Below are 19,118 nucleotides of genomic sequence, written 5' to 3'. Positions count from 1 at the left end.
CCAGGAATTTGGAATTTGAAATATAGAGACACAAAGAAAAGAGCTTGTCTGGGGGAGGCAGGCCTATTAATGGCAGACCCCCTGGAGGGGAAGTCCATACACACACACACACACACACACACACACACACAGTGAGAGAATCAGAAAAGTTGGTGGTTCTCAGGAATAAACATACAGAATCTGGAAGCGAATTAATCTTTTCCCCCTGTTGCTTTCTGCACCTCCATGCTATTACAATAAAATACAATAAAAGCTTGTATTTTATGTCATATTTCGAGTTCTTTTAGAAGCCTGTGGAAGGCAAGAATGAACTTAACCTTATTTCTCACAGGCCTAACCATCCCTGACCTTCTTCAGGCACTCAACGAATGTTGCTGTAGTTGAATGAATTTGACTGACTGTATTGACAAAAACAACAAATTTGCATGTTTCTGGGGCAAACAATATTAAAACTCTGCTTGTGTATTTCATCTGTCTTTGTGTTGAGACATTGTGTGATGATTTAGGAAGCGAGTAGCCCTTAGAGGAGTACGTGTGCTTTAACAACAACAACAACAAGGTGAAGGGAGAAATTCCTGTGAAACACGTTAGTGCCGTTCTCTGCCCTCAGGCCTCCCGCCCGTGTCCCAGCTCTGGAACCCCACAGCAGACACACAGTTAGGAAAGGGTACAGAGAGAAAGGGGGCCTGCCATTTGTGGATACACATCAAGCACACCCTCTCCTGGGGCCAGACTGACATTCTGAGCTTTCAAACCAGCTTTAGGGACACAGAGTGGAGAGGCTCTGGAAAGAGCTGAGAATAAGCTGGGTTAGGAACCTGAACAGAAGGCAGTAGGTGTGGAGTGTGACGTCTTGCCCCTGAGGAAATGGTTGCTAGAGTCCTTCGGTGAGTGCTTCCAGGTGAGTAGTCTCCTGTCTGAAGAGTCTGTCAGTTGCCTGCACTGGCCACCTAAAGTCCTTCCAGAAGGACTGGGGGATGGTCTTAGTGAGGTGGGGAAGGGCGCAGAGTCAAGGCCGGAGTCCCAGAGGCTAAGAGCATTCAAGGTGTAGAAACCCACCCCCCTGCACCCCACATCAGGTGATCCTGGGCCAGTGCCCTCGTTCCTGCCCTCTGGGCGGCCTTGCTCTGGTAAACAGCCATAGAATGTTGACACATACGCAAGTGTGGTTGCAGCTGAAGATCTTAAAACATTCAAGCGCCTTCCCTGCTGTAAAATCTCAGAAAGAGTTTGGACAGAGGAGAGGGGAGAAGACCCAGAGAGCTTAAAAAATGTTTTTGTAAACCTGTATTTGCTACACTAAATATGTCCGTGATGTAAGTGGGCCTTGCACTTTGGGGGAGTTCCAATTGCGTTTTAGGATTTCAGTGGTAAGAAAATATATTCTTAAGTTCTGTTTCCATGTCTCTTTGTCGTGTCTTGGAAAGTCAGCAGCTGAGGTGAATTTGTTTCTGTACTGTGGCCTACTTAAAAAAAAAACAAAAAACAAACAACAACAACAACAACAACGAACTTTTCATTTTTTTAAAGGAATTTCATGTACCATTTAGAAAAAGCCACCTTATTAATATTTTTAAAAGATTTACTTATTTGAGGGGGGAGGGGCTGAAGGAGAGAGAAAGAGAGAGAGAGAGAGAGAATCCTCAAGCAGACTCTACTCTGAGTGTGGACCCCGCTGCAGGGCCGGATCCCAGGACCTTGAGATCATGACCTGAGCCAAAATCAAAAGTTGGCCACCTGACCCACAGAACCACCCAGGCACCCCCACCTTACTAATATTTTGATAGATTTCCCAGACTCTCATTTATGCACCTATATTTGAAAATACATAGTTTTAAGAATATGAGATCAGAGATGCCTGGGTGGCTCAGTTGGTTAAATGTCCAACTCTTGGTTTTGGCTCAGGTCATGACCTTAGGATGGTGGGATGGAGCTTCAAGTTGGGCTCTGTATCCAGCATGGAGTCTGCTTGAGACTCTCTCTCTCCCTCTTTTCTTCCCCCAGCTCGTCTCTTTCTCCCTCTTCAAAATAAATGAAATTAATCTTAAAAAAAAAAAAAAAAGGAGGGGCGCTTGGGTGGGCTCTGTTGGTTAAGCATCTGCCTTCGGCTTGGGTCATGATCCCAGCATCCTGGGATGGAGCCCAGTGTTGGGCTTCCTGGTCAGCGGGGGTCTGCCCCTCCCTCTGCTCGTGCTCCCCCCCCCCACACACACACACTCTCTCTCTCTCTCTCTCTGTCTCGCAAATAAATAAAATCTTTAAAGAAAAACCATACTGTTTCATAACCTGACTTGTTTTTACTCAAGAATCTATAGCGAACATATGTCCATGGCCATCAAAAGATGTACATCACCCTCATCAATCTTACTAGTTACATATAATTTTATTTTATGGAGTTGGTGTAATTTGATCAATTCCTATTGATAAAACATTATATTGTTTCCGATTTTTGTCATACTAAATAAACCACATTTGATAAATGTACTTTTTTGTTTTTAAAGATTGTTATTTATTTATTTGACAGAGATCACAAATAGGCAGAGAGGCAGGCAAAAGGAGAGGGGGAAGCAGGCTCCCGGCTGAGCAGAGAGCCCAATGCGGGGCTCAATCCCATGACCCTGGGATCATGACCTGAGCCGAAGGCAGAGGCTTTAATCCACTGAGCCACCCAGGCACCCTGTACTTTTTTTTTTTAAAGAAGATTTTATTTATTTGACAGAGAGAAAGATCACAAGTAGGCAGAGAGGCTTTATTTTCCGCGGATACAACGCATCCGGTGGTTTCCCCAAGTTACTTACCAGGGTAGCAACGGCTGGGGTCAAAGTGTGACCAGATGGTATTGGTGCAACGCAGATTTTAGAAGCAGAAGCGGTGACGAAGTCTCCATTATCTGGAGACCCATGTTCATCATACATAGAAGGAAAAGTCAACCGAATTGTGCTAAGGCCAGTTCTCAGCATCTCTATGCCAGGGTTGTGCACGTAATGGTGGTTTCTCTCCAGAACCCAGCCAATAGGCTGGGCTCACTACAGCAGGGAAATGTCACCGACGCGAGAACACCTGAGGGACCAAACTGGCCTGCCAACAACAACCAAATGAACTCTTCAGCAGCCGCCTGGCAAGGGCTCCCCTCCCACAGGGGTTGTTGATGGCTCAGGCTTTTACAATGCTCAAGCCGTGTTCCAAGGAGCTTTTGTGGTTTAAATCAATGTGCTTCTGGGAATAAGTGCCCTTATTATTCCTGGTTTCCATTATTTGCTGTGCTCTTACACTTCTGTGACATAATATCCTTTGTGCCGCTGTACAGTAACAGTCCTTTCAGGAATCTCTAAGAGCTTTCTAATTAAGACCCACAGCCACATGACAGATGGAGATACGGAAGCCCAGGGACAGGGACAGAGCCTCACCTTGGTCACAAATGTTCTGAGGCCAGGTCTGGCTCCCACCAGAAACTGGAGGGCCTGGGTCACGCTACTCGTCTAGGAAGGCTGTCACTGCAGCAGAGACTACATTCTTGTCGGGCTACCCGAGGGCATGGGGAGGGTGATAGGCCCTTTCGGTCGGCTTAGGGTCCCCTGGGCCGCTGATCTATGGAGTTGAGGACTGAAAACTGGAAGTGCCCGCTGGCTGGGCACGAGCTCTTGGGTTTACAATCTGTTCTCCATGGCTAAGCTCACAAGGCCAGAAACTGTCATGGCTAGGTCATTTGAATTCTTTTTTTTTTTTTTTTAAAGAATTTATTTATTTATTTAACAGACAGAGATCACAAGTAGGCAGAGAGGCAGGCAGAGAGAGAGAAGGGAAGCAGTCTCCCTGATGAGCTGAGAGCCCGATGTGGGGCTCGATCCCAGGACACTGGGATCATGACCTGAGCTGAAGGCAGAGGCTTTAACCCACTGAGCCACCCAGGAGCCTCAAGTCATTTGAGTTCTTAAAGTCAGTAAACTTGATCGACTGCCTTCTATGTGCCAGGCACCAGGAATGCAAAGATGAACTTCTAATCCCCCCCTTTGGACGTTTACAGTCTAGAGAGAGGAGGAGAGAGATATGTAAGTGGGGAGTTGTAAGAAGCTGAGTGCTGTAATAGAGAGGAGACCAGAAGGCTGGGGTGGCACCCAGCTCTGTGGGGCTTTCGGGGAAAGGTTTTTGGAGAGAAGGACTTTCCACCTGGGTAAATCTTCAGAGACAGACTGAACTTGCTAGGCAGAGCTGTAGGGAGGAGAACATTGCGTGCTGAAGGCCAAGTGTGTACAGAGGCCCGGACGTGTGAAATGCATGGGGTTCAGGGAACAACTGTCAAAAGTGGCCCAGGCTCTCCTGTTGTTCTGTCTCCCTTCTATTTTTGTAGCCCACACTCCGTCTCTTTTTATTCTTGATATCTTCCTTTGGATAATTATTGGTGTTACCCCTCCACTCCTCAGGGCATTGTGGACTAGGGAGAGATCACGTGCTGGGGAGTGTCCAAAAGAAAAGCACAATGATAAACATTTCGCTGCATTGTAAGACACAAGGGCAGCTCAGGGCACCTTGGACAGGAGCTCAGCTGGGTCGTCTTCTTTTCTGTAGCAAAAAACCTGGCTTTGGATGGCGCTGGATGTTACCTGTGCCAGGGCCAGCCACCTAGAGCAAGGTCCTGTTGTCCCAAGCGTGTGGAGTAGCCGCTGGGGAAAGCACATGGAGGTGCGAGGGGAAGCATGAGCTGCCCAGCCATCTAGTGGACGACGGGTGCAGGAGTGAAAGCATCCGACTTGAACTGTGTGCGTCTAACGAGCCGTGGACTCTGGAGTCGGGCTGGACTGGAGTGGTAGGAAACCAAAGGCCACCTCTGGCTTCCTCTCCTGGCCTTTTCTCCCTGGGTTCCTTCCATCGCCCCCTGCACCTCCCACAGCGCTGAAATACCTCCTCAGCCAATGAGAAAAATAACGCAGTGTGCTGCTCGGTCTTCCCTCCGTGCCGTGCTGGCCCCTCAGCCAGCCCTCAGCCCTTTGGACAAACACTTATCACCCTGACATAGATGACCGCCAGCCCCCCGAAAGCTTGCTGAGAGCACAGGCCCTCCTGCTGCGGGGCCCTGACTATGACAAGCATTCAGTCAGTCCCTGGAAAAGACAGGCAGGGAGGGAGAAAGGGAAGGAGGGAGGGGGATGGACAGGGGAGAAGCTGCCGGGAAACAGGGGAACTGAAAGGGTCTTTAAAAAATTTTTTTTCAGGGCACCTGGGTGGCTCAGTCGGTTAAACGTCTGGCTCCTGATTTTGGCTCAGGTCATGATCTTAGGGTTGGGAGATGGAGCTCTGTGTCGGGATCCATGCTGGGCATGGAGACTGCTTAGGATTCTCTCCCTCTCTACCTGCCCCTCCCGGCTCCTCCCACCACCCCATGCCCTGCCAGCCGCTGGCTTGAGCGCTCTCTCAAAAACATTTTTTTTCTTTTTTTCCTTGCAAGCTCTAGGTACTGGTCTACTCCCTCTTGCCTCAGGCCTCAGATTGGAGCCTGAGCTGTACTCTGGGCCTCCACTGGGTCTCGCTATGCCAGTAGGCTGGGCTCCCACCATTACACTGCTCAGAGCTCAGAAACAGTAGAAAGCACGCTCTACACCTCTCGCTGGCAAGGTGAACATGGGGTCAGCAGGCGGGTCAGAGAGGGCCGCTCCATGCAGGGATGTGAAGAACCAGTGCTGGAGGCCGGAGAAGAGCCAGAGGCCGATGGAGGGTGGGGCAGGGAAGGGAGTCATTTGTTCTCATCAGTGGGACACAGTCACATTAGCCACCATGCGTCCGCCTTCATGCTGACCCCAAGGGCCAGGCAGCCTGATTGCTTCACACCGGATTGAATATGATACAGGCCAGGCAGGAATCCTGACTCCTGTGTCTGGCTGGAGAATCTGAGCATGGGGGGGATGGACAGACGTTGCAGTGATGGAGAGAGAAGGAGTCAAGTGGAGGGAAAATATGAACAAAGCCATGACGGTGAGAATGTGCAGACTGAGCTCCGGGGATGTCCCGGAAGCTAGTTTTCCCACAGACTGGGATGTATGCGGAAGTGTGGCGAGGGTGAGGCCCGTGGGGCTGCCAGTCTCCCTGGGGAGGGTCTTCAATGATACCCTGAAGAATTCGGGCTGTTTCAGGAACCCCGTCGGAATTAAAGTTTTGGACCAGATGTGAGTGAGTTGGGAAGGAAAGGGAAGGAAGGATTACTCAGAGGACACAGAAATGGGCAGCAAGGAAAACAGGAAGCAAAAGTGACATACAGGAAGACATAATGAGGCTGTGAACGAGGATGATGCTGGTGGGAAGAGAAGGAGGGAACACTGCGAAGGACAGTCCCCCTCCCTCAAAAGTAGGACAGCTCCTGTCCCTGCCTAGACACTTATCTCGAACAAACACACACAGACACTCAGAAGGTGAGAGGAAACAGAACCTCTTCGCCAGCACTCTCTTCTCAGCCGGCAGGCCTGACCCTGCACCCCTGCCCCCACTTCTCTGTTCCCTTGTCATTCTGGGCAACGGCCAGAGGCGTTGGCTCTAAGGCCAGAAGAAGTCAGGCAGGGTTACTTGATAACGTCCGCAGCTGCACTGCCTGAGCACTGTCTGGAGGGCCGCGTGTGGTGGGGGAGAAGGGCCCCACCCCCTCTCCCAGGCAGAGCCCTCACCCAGGGAGCCTGCCTCGGGCAGGGGCTCCCGCTGATGGAATGGGGCCGAGAGGTCAGACAGTCCATCCCTCTGCCTCCAGAGAGGCCGTTGGCAAACGTACCCCTGTGGTCGGACAGCACAGCTCACACGGTCCAAAAGCCCCTCTCCTTAATTATTTTCACAGTTCACTAAGTTCTTCCTTTTAGCCAACCTAAGTGTCTCCATTTTAAGTCTCCTTGACTCATATTCTGCATTTGGGGGAAAATGGTTAAGTCTCATCAGTGGGAAAATAGTTATGTTCAGTCAGGTAGAAAGTGTCCACTGAATCGAGGGGCTTATGGCCAGTAGATCTGAGGGCAGGGACGGAGGTTGGCTATAAGCCCGCTTCTTGTGCGGATGCTGAGTAACTTGGAAAGAATGACAGAGAAGCCCGGGTTGGCTCACTGTGCCGGTGATACTTCTGTTTTGTTCTCCCCCCACTGCCTCCCCCTGCTCGGGGTGGGGGGCACTCAAAGACGGTGCTGACAGGGATGCTGGTGAATATGACTGCTCCCCTCCCAAGAGAGTAATACACTGCTTGTGAGTCTAACACATTCTAGTACTTTCAGGTCCTCAGACGCCTGGGGACAGCATCTTCCTTTAAGGCAGAGATGGTCTGAGACATCACGATTTCTCGAGGCTGAGGTTTCTTTTCCTGCCATCCTCTGGGCCACCAGGTCGCACTGGCCACCCAACCACAGAGGCAGAAGACAACTGACAACTGGTGGGTCCTTGCGAAGCAGCAGGCTTGGTGCAGGCACGATGGCATTCAGCTCACGACTCTTCGGAGTCCTTAGCGCCATTTCACAGATGGAAGAAGCCAAGGCTTCTTCTCATCTCATCTTCTTCTCATCTCTGTGAGATGTTAGGAAACAAGAGACTCCGAAGAGGCTGGGGGTTGGTGTGGGGCATGGGACCGTGGAGCGAGTTGTCTCTTCCCATGGACGGCACAAGGCGACTTTCGCCACCATCTGTCCACATGTGTGCCGCCCCCGAAGGTCAGGCCGCAGACCGCTGTACTCGAGGCTGCACTTGCTGCTGGTCACGGAGGGATTCCAGCTGTCACATCTGCTTGGAGGAGTCACGGCGAGGATGTTTCTGCCCTGCCCGGAGGGACGGAGGCGCTTTTCAGTGTGGCACGGCTGGGGTCAGGGTAGACTGTGTTGGGAACAGAGCTGTTTCCCCATGACCATGGTTTTGGGGAGTTTTCCATTTCCCTCTAACTGAGGCAGGGGGTCGGTTGCTGTGAGGGGTTCAGGCTGGGAATAAGGAAGCACTTGGTGACCTGTGAAGATGGTAGACATAAAAGGACCAGGGGTCAGGCTGAGCGCTTTCTTGAAGGGCCACACGGCAAACAGCAGCGACTCTAGCCTGGACAGTCCTGTCCAAACCCCGTCTTCTCCTGCTTTCCTGGAGCCGACGATCCGCCACCTTGGAAGCTCCCTCCCGCGGCCTGTGCACAAGCAAATGGCTACCAGCCCAAGGAGCTTGTCCGTCATCGCGCCCCCAGCTCCTGACACCCGGCACGTGTTCAATAAACATTTGGTGAATGAATAAAAAGCGTCATCCGTTTTTAAAATTGTGTCCTTGTTAGCTGTACCTTGGGCGCAGGTCTGGGGACTCTGTCCAAACTCACAAGCTGCAGCTCAGACGGATGCTGCTGACTGAGCCACAGAGCCCCGTGGTGTCAGCTGAGGTACCGCTAGAGCTCGGGGTGAAGGAAAAGTGCTTTCCGTCAGCTACTCCTGGTCAGCTGCTCGGGGGAGGAAGGAGGGAGAGGGTAGGGCTTAGGATAGACTCTCGGGCCCTCTCCTGTGTCAAGGGCCCTCAAGGAGAGATTCCGGATGAGCTCACTCCCTGAGAGACGATTCTAGCCGGGCTAATACGCTTTTGAGCATCCCAGGGGACGCTGTAACCACTAAGTAGGATGGATCTGATGTTGCTTAAGTGATTCTGTGATTACAGTCATTTCTCCCCAAGGCCCTGATACCTTGAAATGTGACATTGGAGGTTTGTGTCATCCAGCGGCCCGGCTAGAAGCAGCAGTAGCTTCTGCAACGTGAGACAATATTTAATTCTTTTGGAGTGTAAGCTCCTATCTCCTCAAGGCCAAATGTTAACTTCACACTTCAGGGGTGTATCTTTTTTCCAAATGCTCTTTTGTTCCTCTCTGGCTTCCAAGGAGTAGGTACCCAATTGTCCCTGATTAGAGGCCCTCTGAGAAGGAAGGACACTTGCTCTTCCGAGTCCTGCGAAAGGAGAAAATGCCAAATTATGGCCATTTTCTAATTACCTAAGAGCCTGGCCTGTTATGTACAAGGGGAGATGCTATTAGAATTTCAGAAATGGGGGCGTCTGGGTGGCTCAGTGGGTTAAAGCCTCTGCCTTCGGCTCAGGTCATGATCCCGGGGTCCTGGGATCGAGCCCCGCATCGGGCTCTCTGCTCGGCGGGGAGCCTGCTTCCCCCTCTCTCTCTGCCTACTTGTGATCTCTGTCTGTCAAATAAATAAATAAAATCTTAAAAAAAAAAAGAATTTCAGAAATGGCGTATTTTGGGCTCTGTCAATAGCTTTTATAAAGCTCTCTCCACATTCTGTACAAATACAAGTTTTTTTTTCCCTTTTCCTGTCAGTAGACTACACGTTGCCCGAGGGATCTCCCTGTCAAGATTCCTTTTGCATTTCCCACCCCCAGCTCGGAGCCCAGCACTCTGTGGGGCTCAGAGCAGGGAGCCTTCTCCCCCACTTGCATTTGCACAATAGGTTTTTCATCGACTCGTGTCATTCATTGTATGTGTACAGTCCGCATGCGTCCACGCGCATGTGGTGGGGGCTCCAGACCTGACTCTCCTAATCACATGGTATCTGCCTTTGCCTGGTGTGTGAGGGTGGGGAGGGGAATGCAAGGTGGGGGCTGCAGGTGTTAACACTTTGTCATCACTTTGCTCATCTCAGAGTGACAGGACACATGCAAAAGGCATCATTACCTTCACTGCTGGGGTTGGGGGGGGAGGCGGGACTCAAGGCCCCATGGCCTATTCTCACCTTCCATTGCCTCGGAAACATTGATACCTTCTCAAAATTCTTCAGTCTAATTTAGCTCTATGTTGTCTTAGTTTTCTATTTGAAATATTTTTGCTTCATAGCCACAAATAAGCTTCATCAAAATCCACAAAGGAAATCTTCCCAGAAAACCAAAAGGTGAAGTAGAGAATACTTTTCCTCTGTAAAACAATCTGATTTTAACTCATCATGTCTTTTGAGGGTAGAGGAGATGTTCATTTTGCTGACTGATTCGTTTCCTAATACCAAGTGAATGTGTACTATTTCACCTTTATAATTTGCTAAAAATAATTCTCTATAAACAATTAAAATATTTTTAGTCTCAGTTTGTCCACTAAGTATTATAAGACAAAAGCTAGACCTTGTAGACAGGATCTGAGAGGAAGATAATCCCCAAACTCATTTCACCATGTTTCAATCTTTAACCAGATCTAAACAGAGGACAATTATTGCATAACAAACTTGACTGTGCAGGACAGAATTGTTTCGGGAGAGATTAGCAAGTAAGCAGGAAGATAAGGGAAAAGATAAAGACTGAAAAATGCTTTGTACCTGTGGTAGACTTGAAAAAAGCAAATTTACATCACTTAGCATTCTTCATTAGAAAGTGGGTATCAATGGCTCCCAGTCTTGGTATACTATTTAAGGAGGAAACTATGACTCATTCTGTTTAAATCTCAATGGCAATTACAAATTAAACTACTCATAGAATGAATACTTTAGACCGGGAGATAGTACAGAGTAATAATGGCCTCTCTCCAGCCAAGCCAATAAAATACTCCGCCCATGGTGTTAGAGGTCTCTGTGTTCTCCGGCAAGCAATGGAAAGGAAGACCGTAACCTCCGGCTGTTGAAAGATCTAAGCCCATTTACCGGACTTTTAGACAGTCATGCTGGTGACTGTCAAAGGCTAAATCCAAGGGTGAATTACAGAAAGAACAGGTCAGGTGTTTGGTTGAGCAACAGAGTTATTACTGGAAGCAAAGCAAACCCACAAACCCCAAATACCTTCCTTGTCATCTACAGTCTTTCAAATGAACCCTTTGGTGAGCCAAAGAATTCCAATGCAGACGTTTTATCTAGAAATCTATTTAAGGTTACCTAGGTCCTAAGGGAGTAGTGAATCTCATTTCTTCTCACTCTTGCACTGTCCTAATTCTGCAGGGGCTAGCCATCCAAGGCTATTTAAATTTAACTGAACTACAAGTAAATAAAAGATTCAGTCACATTAGCCATATTTTAGACATGCGATAGCTACGCAGGGCTAGTGGCTATATTGGCCAGTCAGACTTAGGACATTGCCACCATCACAGAAAGTTCTTTTGGACAAGTGCTGCATATATGCTACGTAACAAGTGGCAGGACCCTCTGATTCTCAATGCTGGCAGCTATTGGCAAGGAGGACCAAGGGACTGATCTAAGGATCCACGGCAAGTGAGTCTTATAAATACAGAACTTAAACTGACATCTCTGGGACCCTAGTCTGAGGATCTTGGTTTGGTTGGTTGGTTCTTCTGGGAACCATACCTTATGTGAAAAGTGACTTAGTGTCTCCAGTTGCACATTATCTGCCACCTCGGTTAATTTGAGCTACAAAGGTCGTATCAAAAGATCTCTTAGGCTAAGCGGGAATAGAACAGTACTTTAATTTCTAAATAGTCAATGTACTATTGCTGTCACTACTGAAGACCATCAGCAGCTTTAGAAAGTATTTTCATAATTTTCTATGTACATAGGTATTAAATATTTTAATAGGATTTATGATAATGGTTGTAGACAGAAATTCCATTTTGTATTGGTCAACATTATGTTACTTTTATTATTTGACATACCCAAATTGGAAATGAGAGGAAGATAGCTAAAATGTGTGTTTAGTAGTGGACTAGCAGTAACTTTTATTGTGAATAAATAAAATGCCACGATTCAGAATTAACCTAACCTTGTGAAAAACAGTATTAGGAAGGATATAACAGTAACAATGCCAGCAAGCTCCTGTATCTGATTACTATGTGCTAGGAGCATGTTAAATGCTTTATATGTATCAACTCTGTATTAACTCACTTAATCCTCACGCCTTTCCTGATTTTAGGAATAAGGAAATTGAGGCATAGAGAGATCAAGTCGCTTGCCCAAGGTCACAGAGTTAGAGTTTGGATTTGGACCCAGACAGTGTGGCTCCAGTGGCTGTGCTCTGAGCCACCAGGCTATACTGCAAAGCTGCTAAACACTGAGAAAAATTAGCCCCGTGTTCTGGAATCAATCAGCCAACCCCTTTTATTATCCGTATTTCTAAGTTCAGGGGACATGTTCACTTCACGATCAGTATGTCTTTCTTTCCTTCATCTTTCCCTGAGAATTTCTTTTTCTTTACATTCATTACTGTAGTGTTGAAATTATAAATGTAATTTCCCTTTACCTCAAATAATTGCTTAGCAGTTGATGCCAAGAATGCAGTAGACATTATACCAAACACAAAATCAGAGTTCCAATCCTGGATCTAATGACATACTCAATTAAAATAGCCTTTTTTTTTTTTTTTCTTCAAGAGTTATTTTCCTACTCTGAACTACTTGGATTTGTTTTTATTAATAATTCCTTTCCAAGTTTGTGCCAGGAGCCATCCAGTACACCAAGTCAAAGAGTTTATAACTGTAGCTATCAAAAGAGTCTTTTAAGAACATAAAATCTGGGAAGGTCTCAAAGGGAACTGGGGGAGAATTGGTGGTTGACAAGATTTGCTTCTTTTCTTGGGAATTCTGTCTTAAAACAGTACCAGGAACCTGAAATCGACATTATAAAATTTCATTCTGAAAACAGACACTGAATTTTTAAAAAATGTCCGTGTCCCCCCCCCCCCTCCCCGTGTGTCCCCCCACCCCTTTTTAAGAGCTCTTTTTTGGTCTTTTAGTCATCAGATAAAACTCTAGATTGGAGTCAAGAGATCCTGTCTAATTCAGTCATTTTACAAAGAAACTACTCTAGAGAGATAAAGTAACTTGCCCGGGGTCACGGAGTTAATTCGTCAGAGTACAACCTTTCTGGTCCAGTTTTTTCCATGCCTGGTGAGCAGGAAAGGGGTCCTGCATACCTCCCCCGCACCATGTTGGCAATTCCTCCTTGGGCCCGTGTTCCCAGACGCTGTCACAGCTGTCCACATTGTGCACTGTGTACAACTGGGCTGCATTTAAAGGGACGTCATCCTCAGCGGATGCTGTGGACTTCCATGTTTTTTGACCGTGTTCTGGCCAATGGCAGCAGAGGGTGTTTTGCTGGGACAAGAGCTCATGGAGCCCAGCAATCTCAGAGGAATCTGAGTTGCCAACCATTTCTCACCACTGGAGGCAACATGACAAGGAAAAAAGAAAAACAAATTCATTTTTTTTTTCCTTTGAGCTAATGTTGACTTTAAAGAAAAAAAAGGCAAAACAGAAGCAAAGAAAATGAGAGATTTATTTAAAAAGAAAGCCTCCAGGGAATGTGCCCTGATTCATCTCAGGATCTGCTTACAGCCCAAACTGTCCGCATCACCATCGTGCGCAGCCCTGTGATCCCTGATGTTTAGAAAACCATGATCCCAAGCACTGAATGATCCAAATGAGAACGAACAGGTAAATTACATCTAGTATACCGTGTTAAGACAAGAAAGTTTATTAGTATTATATTTTAGAATGGTTTTCAACCAGTATTGAAATTGAAAAAATGGGGTTTTCTGACTAACCAGAAAACTTCTATTCCCTGAGCATCCCAACTAATCGAGGTTGTGTTACAAAAAGGCTGTTCTTTCTAGACTATCAAAGTCTAGAATTACATAACTTGCCAAGAAGAAACCAAACCAATAAAAAGATTTGTTCTTCTAATTTAAAACATTAAGACAGTAAATGTGAGTTTTTTCACTCTTGGAAATAGTGTAAAAAGTCTATATTATAAACAAAACCACATACATACTAGAAAACACAAATGATTCATCTCCAATTTTTGCATGTAATTGTTAGCTGTTTTGGGGGGGTCAATAAAATACTAAATCAATAAATTAGCATAGAAAAGGCAGGTAGGTAGTTGAAATAATATAGCAGGATGTTTCAATTCGGCGAGACTGCATGCTCTCAAAATCCAGAAAATGGATTTCAGGGGACACAGTGAAGTCCATCATGGGGAAGAACTCGTTTTCTGTGGCCGCAGGTCAACTCTGTACTGACCGGTTAGGACTTCCCGATGCCTGGCTCAGAGTGAGAGGTCTGTGCCGGGTGGTGAGTGATGTATTTTGATGGACAGGGAGTCAAATCTATTAAACTCAGTGATCCCAACACATGACTTTTCTTGAACAAGAAAGATGAGGCTCAGCAACAGAAAAACAAAAATAAAACAATGAAAATGTCAAACAGATGATAAGGGACTTGGTTTAAGAAGGAACAAGGACAAAAAATCTTGCTGGCTAGGAGCCCAGTTATTTCTCAAATTAAATTTTTAAAGAAAAACAAACCCTTTTCTTCCCCCCAGAGTATTACATTATAGAAAGCAATGAATAAACAAACTCCACATTCTAACTTTTATATCTGAATCCATATGAAAAATCAAATTGTTTTTGCCCATTTGATCAATTCCTATAAAGCCAGGAGCACATCCCTCATGTGGCTAAAACCGAGAGTAGGCATTTCGTTGTTGCTGCTGTTGTAATGGCTGCTGGGCTTGCTGCTGCTGTAGGCGAATTTGCTGGGAATAAGGGTCTTCCAAGGATTTTACAAATATGGTAGTTCTGGGACCTGTCTTCCACACAATACCATTGGCATCTTTCACTGAAGATTCCACTGTAATGTTGTGTGTTCCAAGGATGGCAAAGTTCAACAGAAACTGAGTACTGAAGTAATCGTTATGAGGCTCAACCCTCTGCTCCATCTCATTGGTCATATTGTCGATGGGTATCTGGAATGAAAAAATCGTTAAATGAAAATAATAGCTAACATTTACTCAGTGCTTACTGTGAGCCAGGCCCCATATGAAGTGCTTACTTAATCTCTGCAAACAACCAAGAGGTTTAGGTACCATTTTTACCCTTGGCTTACAGATGAGGAAACTGAGGCACAGGCGTTAAGTAATTTCTCCAAGGTCACACAGCTGATGAGAGGTGAGGATGGCATCTGAACCAAGGCAGGCTAACTCCAGAGCAGACACTCTTGAGTATTAAGCGATCCTGAGCCCTCACTGTCATTGAGTAGAATGATCCTCTCCCCCTCCCTCCCCATCCCCATATGCCGCCCCTTCTTCCCTGTGAAGGAGCTCCGGACGTGCCACCTCATAATGTGCCGCACTGGCACATTATTTCAAGATAAAGGCACTGGAGAAACAGCAGATGGAGGAATGGCTCTGATCTCCCCATTTTTACCTCAAACAGGCCATAAAATCTCCCATGAGAAAGGTGCCCTTCTCTGTACCAAGAAGAAGAGAACATCCTCATCACTAGAAACTGGCAGTCAACGCTGAAATGCACCCCACAAATAAATTCCAATGACCCTCACCTCCCCCAGGTGTCCCCCAACCTCCACCCCTGCTCTTCCCTCCCTCCCTCTTCGCTCCCAGTCACTCCCCTGGCTTACTGCCCCTCAACCCCTTCCTCTTCTGTCTTCACAAATTTACCCTTCTTTGTCTAAAACTCACATAAGCTTTCTGCTCTGGTCACTTCTTTGGGTTTCCATTGTCTTGTGAAGACTCCCATGTCCGTGTACCATTCGAAGAAATGTGTATGCCTTTCTTATGTTAATCTGCCTCAATGTCAGTTTAGTCTTAGGCCCGGCTGGAGACCCTTAGACAGCGGAAGAGAAAATTTTCCTCTCCTACACTTGCTTACTCCACCCCAACTCCAATCCCCAGCTTCCTTTACTCTGTGAAGACAGATTCTGAGGAAACAGGGTACAATCACCTGTTTCAGGGAGTTTAAAATCTAAGACACTGAAGAAGAACCTAACACTAGTTAAATACAAGTTAGAGTTCTTCCTCTTACCTAGTCTGATCTTACATTGCTTTAGTAATGCAATCTTTCCTACCTCCTTTCACAAATTTTTAGAACTTGTACAGTGCTTGCCGAATAATCAGTATCTTATTCAGACTGGAAGCACAGTGTATCATAAGACACAAGTTCATGGGCCTGTTCACTTACTTAGCTAGACACCCATGTCTCTGGCCTTCAAGGAACAGAGTAGCACCTGCTGGTACACCCTGACCTGTACCCAAGGTGAAGCATGCCAAGAGAGATACTGATTCTGGAACGCATATAAAGGTAACCTGAATGACTGTTTGGCCGGATTGCTCTAGGTTTATGTGTGTGTTTTTGTTGTACAATCAATGACAAACATGCCCTAAAGCTCTGTGACTAAATGAGCATATCATGAGGTCAGTTTTCCAGAGAGACATTTACCTATAACGTTGATGAGATGAAGTCACTGACCAATTCGAGATCTTAGAATTATTTATAGGCCCTGTTTTGTTTGCACAACTTCTATAGGGTTTTTATGTCCCTAAAGAATATGCCTACCAGCCAGGAACTTCCTTAAAAGGACCAGAAATAGGACTAAGCAACCTGATCGCTGAATAGATGATGATTTCAAGTGGAAAACTCACTGCAAATAACATGACGAACCTTGTACCGTATGATTTATTCTACCGGCTTCCTGACTTTATGCAATGCCTCGAGAGGTAAGTTAATAAGCAGAAGACTGGCTTGAATGGTTTTTTTCTTAACAGTAGAAATCACTGTATACAAGAAACAAAGAGAATCACTGTTCTTTCAGCCCTAAATGAGGAGACAGCTGCAGAGAGGGGTAGGTTAATTATGTAAATTCTCACCACGACCTTCCATGACAATAGGCTTGCCCAAACATAACACTTGTACTCTACACACAGGATGTGACTTTTGTCATCATTCATCACATCTTTGCTACATGGGGCTACATAGGGCACCGCAGTCTGTGTTACAGGAGTCGAAGAGAGCAAGAGAATGAAGCCCGAGCTTTATCAGTGCTGGCAAAGAAGGGAGTGAAAGTTACCAAAGAAAAAACCATATCTTCTCGTGGCTTTTTAGCCTAAAACCACCAAAACCACCAAAGAGAATAAAATGTTCTTTTTATATCTTTACTAATATTCCCTTCCTTATTATGGAGCTCAGTTCAAGTATGCCCACAATAAACCTGGACATAACCAATCTGGGCATTTGAACAACTCTGTTCATACAATTGTGTACTAGTTCCCTTGCTCTATTTTCTGTGAATAAACCACCAGAAAGAGATGTCTAAAGGAAGGAGCGTTCTGCATTTGGAATATTGGTATGCCATAGTATTTAGCGCCTTGGCTAACAAAGCAAGCATGACTTTTGGTTACCTACATCGTGCTCTGTCAAAGCAGCCAATTCCTAGGGTTGTATAACCCTTAAGGAAAGATTTTACTTTATCTGACCGTTGTCTGTCAATGTTGTGTACCTCTTTTCTTTAGAGAATGCTAATATCCACTCAAAATAGAGAGAAATAATTAGATGTGTATTTTGGGGGAAGGGGAGTTAGGGAGGCACTAATTCCCCACTCTTGATGTTTCCCCGCCATGTGGAGGGACTTCTCATTAGATGAACAACATTGGTCTCCAGGGGAGGAGGTGAATTCTACTGACTGCTAAGTTTTTGGGTAAGAACTGAACATGGGGAGGTAAGACCTTCTCTTTCCCTTCTCTGGACATCAGGATTGTCCTCCTTGCCATTGATTTTACAGGGGCAGGCTCTTATGTGCAGAGGCTGAAGTTGGGTGGGAAAATTCAATTCAGAGGTGTAAGGCGAGGAGGTCCTGGTTGCCATGCACCTGAGCTAGGTTTCCCCATCGCTGAACAGTAAGGCTCATATTTTGATCTCTGTCTGCCTGGATGTGCTCTATCAACTGGTTCAAGCAGAGAAAAGAGAGGTATTATTTATCAGCCCCTCAAACCCCAACATGTGCTTTTAACTTATGTCCACATCTCTCCCCTTGGGAGGTTTAATTGCAATCTGCTTAACCATGAAAACGACTGGAAAACTTCCATGAATGAGCTGATAAAATCCACATCACAACTGTGCCTCTTTTCTAAATTACCTTGTAGTCTTGTCCGGATTTACTCTGTAGCGTGGAAGAAACATTCAGACAGACGGACTGAATTTTGCGGAACAGTCCTGGTTTAGATCCGTGTTGAACCACTCCCTCTACCTTTAGCGCCAGCTGCTGGTTATTCTGGACAGCGATGGGCTCTGCAGGGTTGCGGGGTGATGGTGACAGAGCCAGCTGGAAGACCAACATGAAGATCAATGCTCACAAGCAAGAGCAAGCTTTCTTCCAGCAAATGTTTGTGCTGATTTTTGTCTACAGGTTACAGCGTTACACAGCTAAGGACCTGACCGCTGGGACAACCAAACAAACGCACCTTTCAGGTCAAGGGTTCCTTCTCCCTAATGTCTCTGTTAAATACCACTGTGTCTTCTACCCCAAACCCCAGTTCTGTGTGAGGGTAACAGAAAACAGTGAAGGCCCTAGTCTTCCCCGTTTCTGCAGTGGGGCATTTCTTTGACAATGAACCAATTCCAGCAGGGAAATGCGCTATGTAAATTTTCATATCTAGCTGCTGTCTCTTTGGTCTCACGTAATGTTAAAAAGGCTAAATTCAAGGGCAAGTGAATTTAAAATTCAAGAATTACATGTATGATCAAGTCACAGTGGGATAAAAGTAAATTTGCACAAATGAACCAAATGACATTTTAACTTCTCATTAGTTTTTATTTAAGAACGTATTAAAAATCCCAAATACCTTTAAATTACAGAAAGCCCAAACTCTGCTGAATGAAAAGATGGAAGAGGTGGGTCTTTCTGATGATGTTGAACACCGCGTCAGTCAACCCCATGCACATCCTACCCGAAGACCTCTTATCTAAGAGAATCAATTTTCCTTATTACCCAGGTCATTCTGAAATGGAATACTCTGTTATTTACAACCAGAAGCATTCAAACGGATATGCAAAAGTGCACTGAAGACATTTACTGACAGAGGGATAATCCAGGAAATCTCCTGGAGGCTATTTTTCCACCTCTTCCAACAATTCCATTCTCTGAATCAAAAATACCTTTTGAATTTGGAGTGGCTCAAATATTTTCAAATACTAGCTCTTCTCATTGGCCAGCTCCTCAAAACGTGATACAGACAAAAGCGCTCTGGAGGTAGGACTGGTAACGTTTTGCCAGACTGAATTATTCTAAATAGGGTCTGAAAAGCCCAATCAGACATGAACTCAGCTCAAGGTCCTTGTAGAGGACTATGAGGAAAACCTATCAGGATGCCTGGGTGGTTCAGTCTGTTAAGTCTCTGCTTTCAGCTCAGGTCATGATCTCA

At 46.0% G+C, this 19,118-nt stretch overlaps 1 protein-coding gene across 2 annotated transcripts in view; it reads right to left on the bottom strand.

Moving 5' to 3' along the window:
• Positions 1 to 13,161: 13,161 nt before the first annotated feature.
• Positions 13,162 to 19,118, bottom strand: part of INTS7 (integrator complex subunit 7) — a 91,482-nt gene continuing 85,525 nt past the window's right edge. For both annotated transcript variants that reach the window (XM_032862801.1, XM_032862802.1), the window contains 2 exons: positions 17,834 to 18,019; positions 13,162 to 14,651 (listed from right to left, as the gene is read on the bottom strand). In XM_032862801.1, the coding sequence (XP_032718692.1) occupies positions 14,364 to 14,651; positions 17,834 to 18,019 (474 nt within the window). In that variant the 3' untranslated portion in view covers positions 13,162 to 14,363. The remainder of the gene's footprint in view (positions 14,652 to 17,833; positions 18,020 to 19,118) is intronic.

Source organism: Lontra canadensis, unplaced genomic scaffold (genome assembly GCF_010015895.1).
Source record: "Lontra canadensis isolate GAN:19392208 unplaced genomic scaffold, GSC_riverotter_1.0 scaffold24, whole genome shotgun sequence".
Lineage (NCBI taxonomy): Eukaryota > Metazoa > Chordata > Mammalia > Carnivora > Mustelidae > Lontra > Lontra canadensis.
This window is presented reverse-complemented; position numbering and strand designations above follow the sequence as displayed.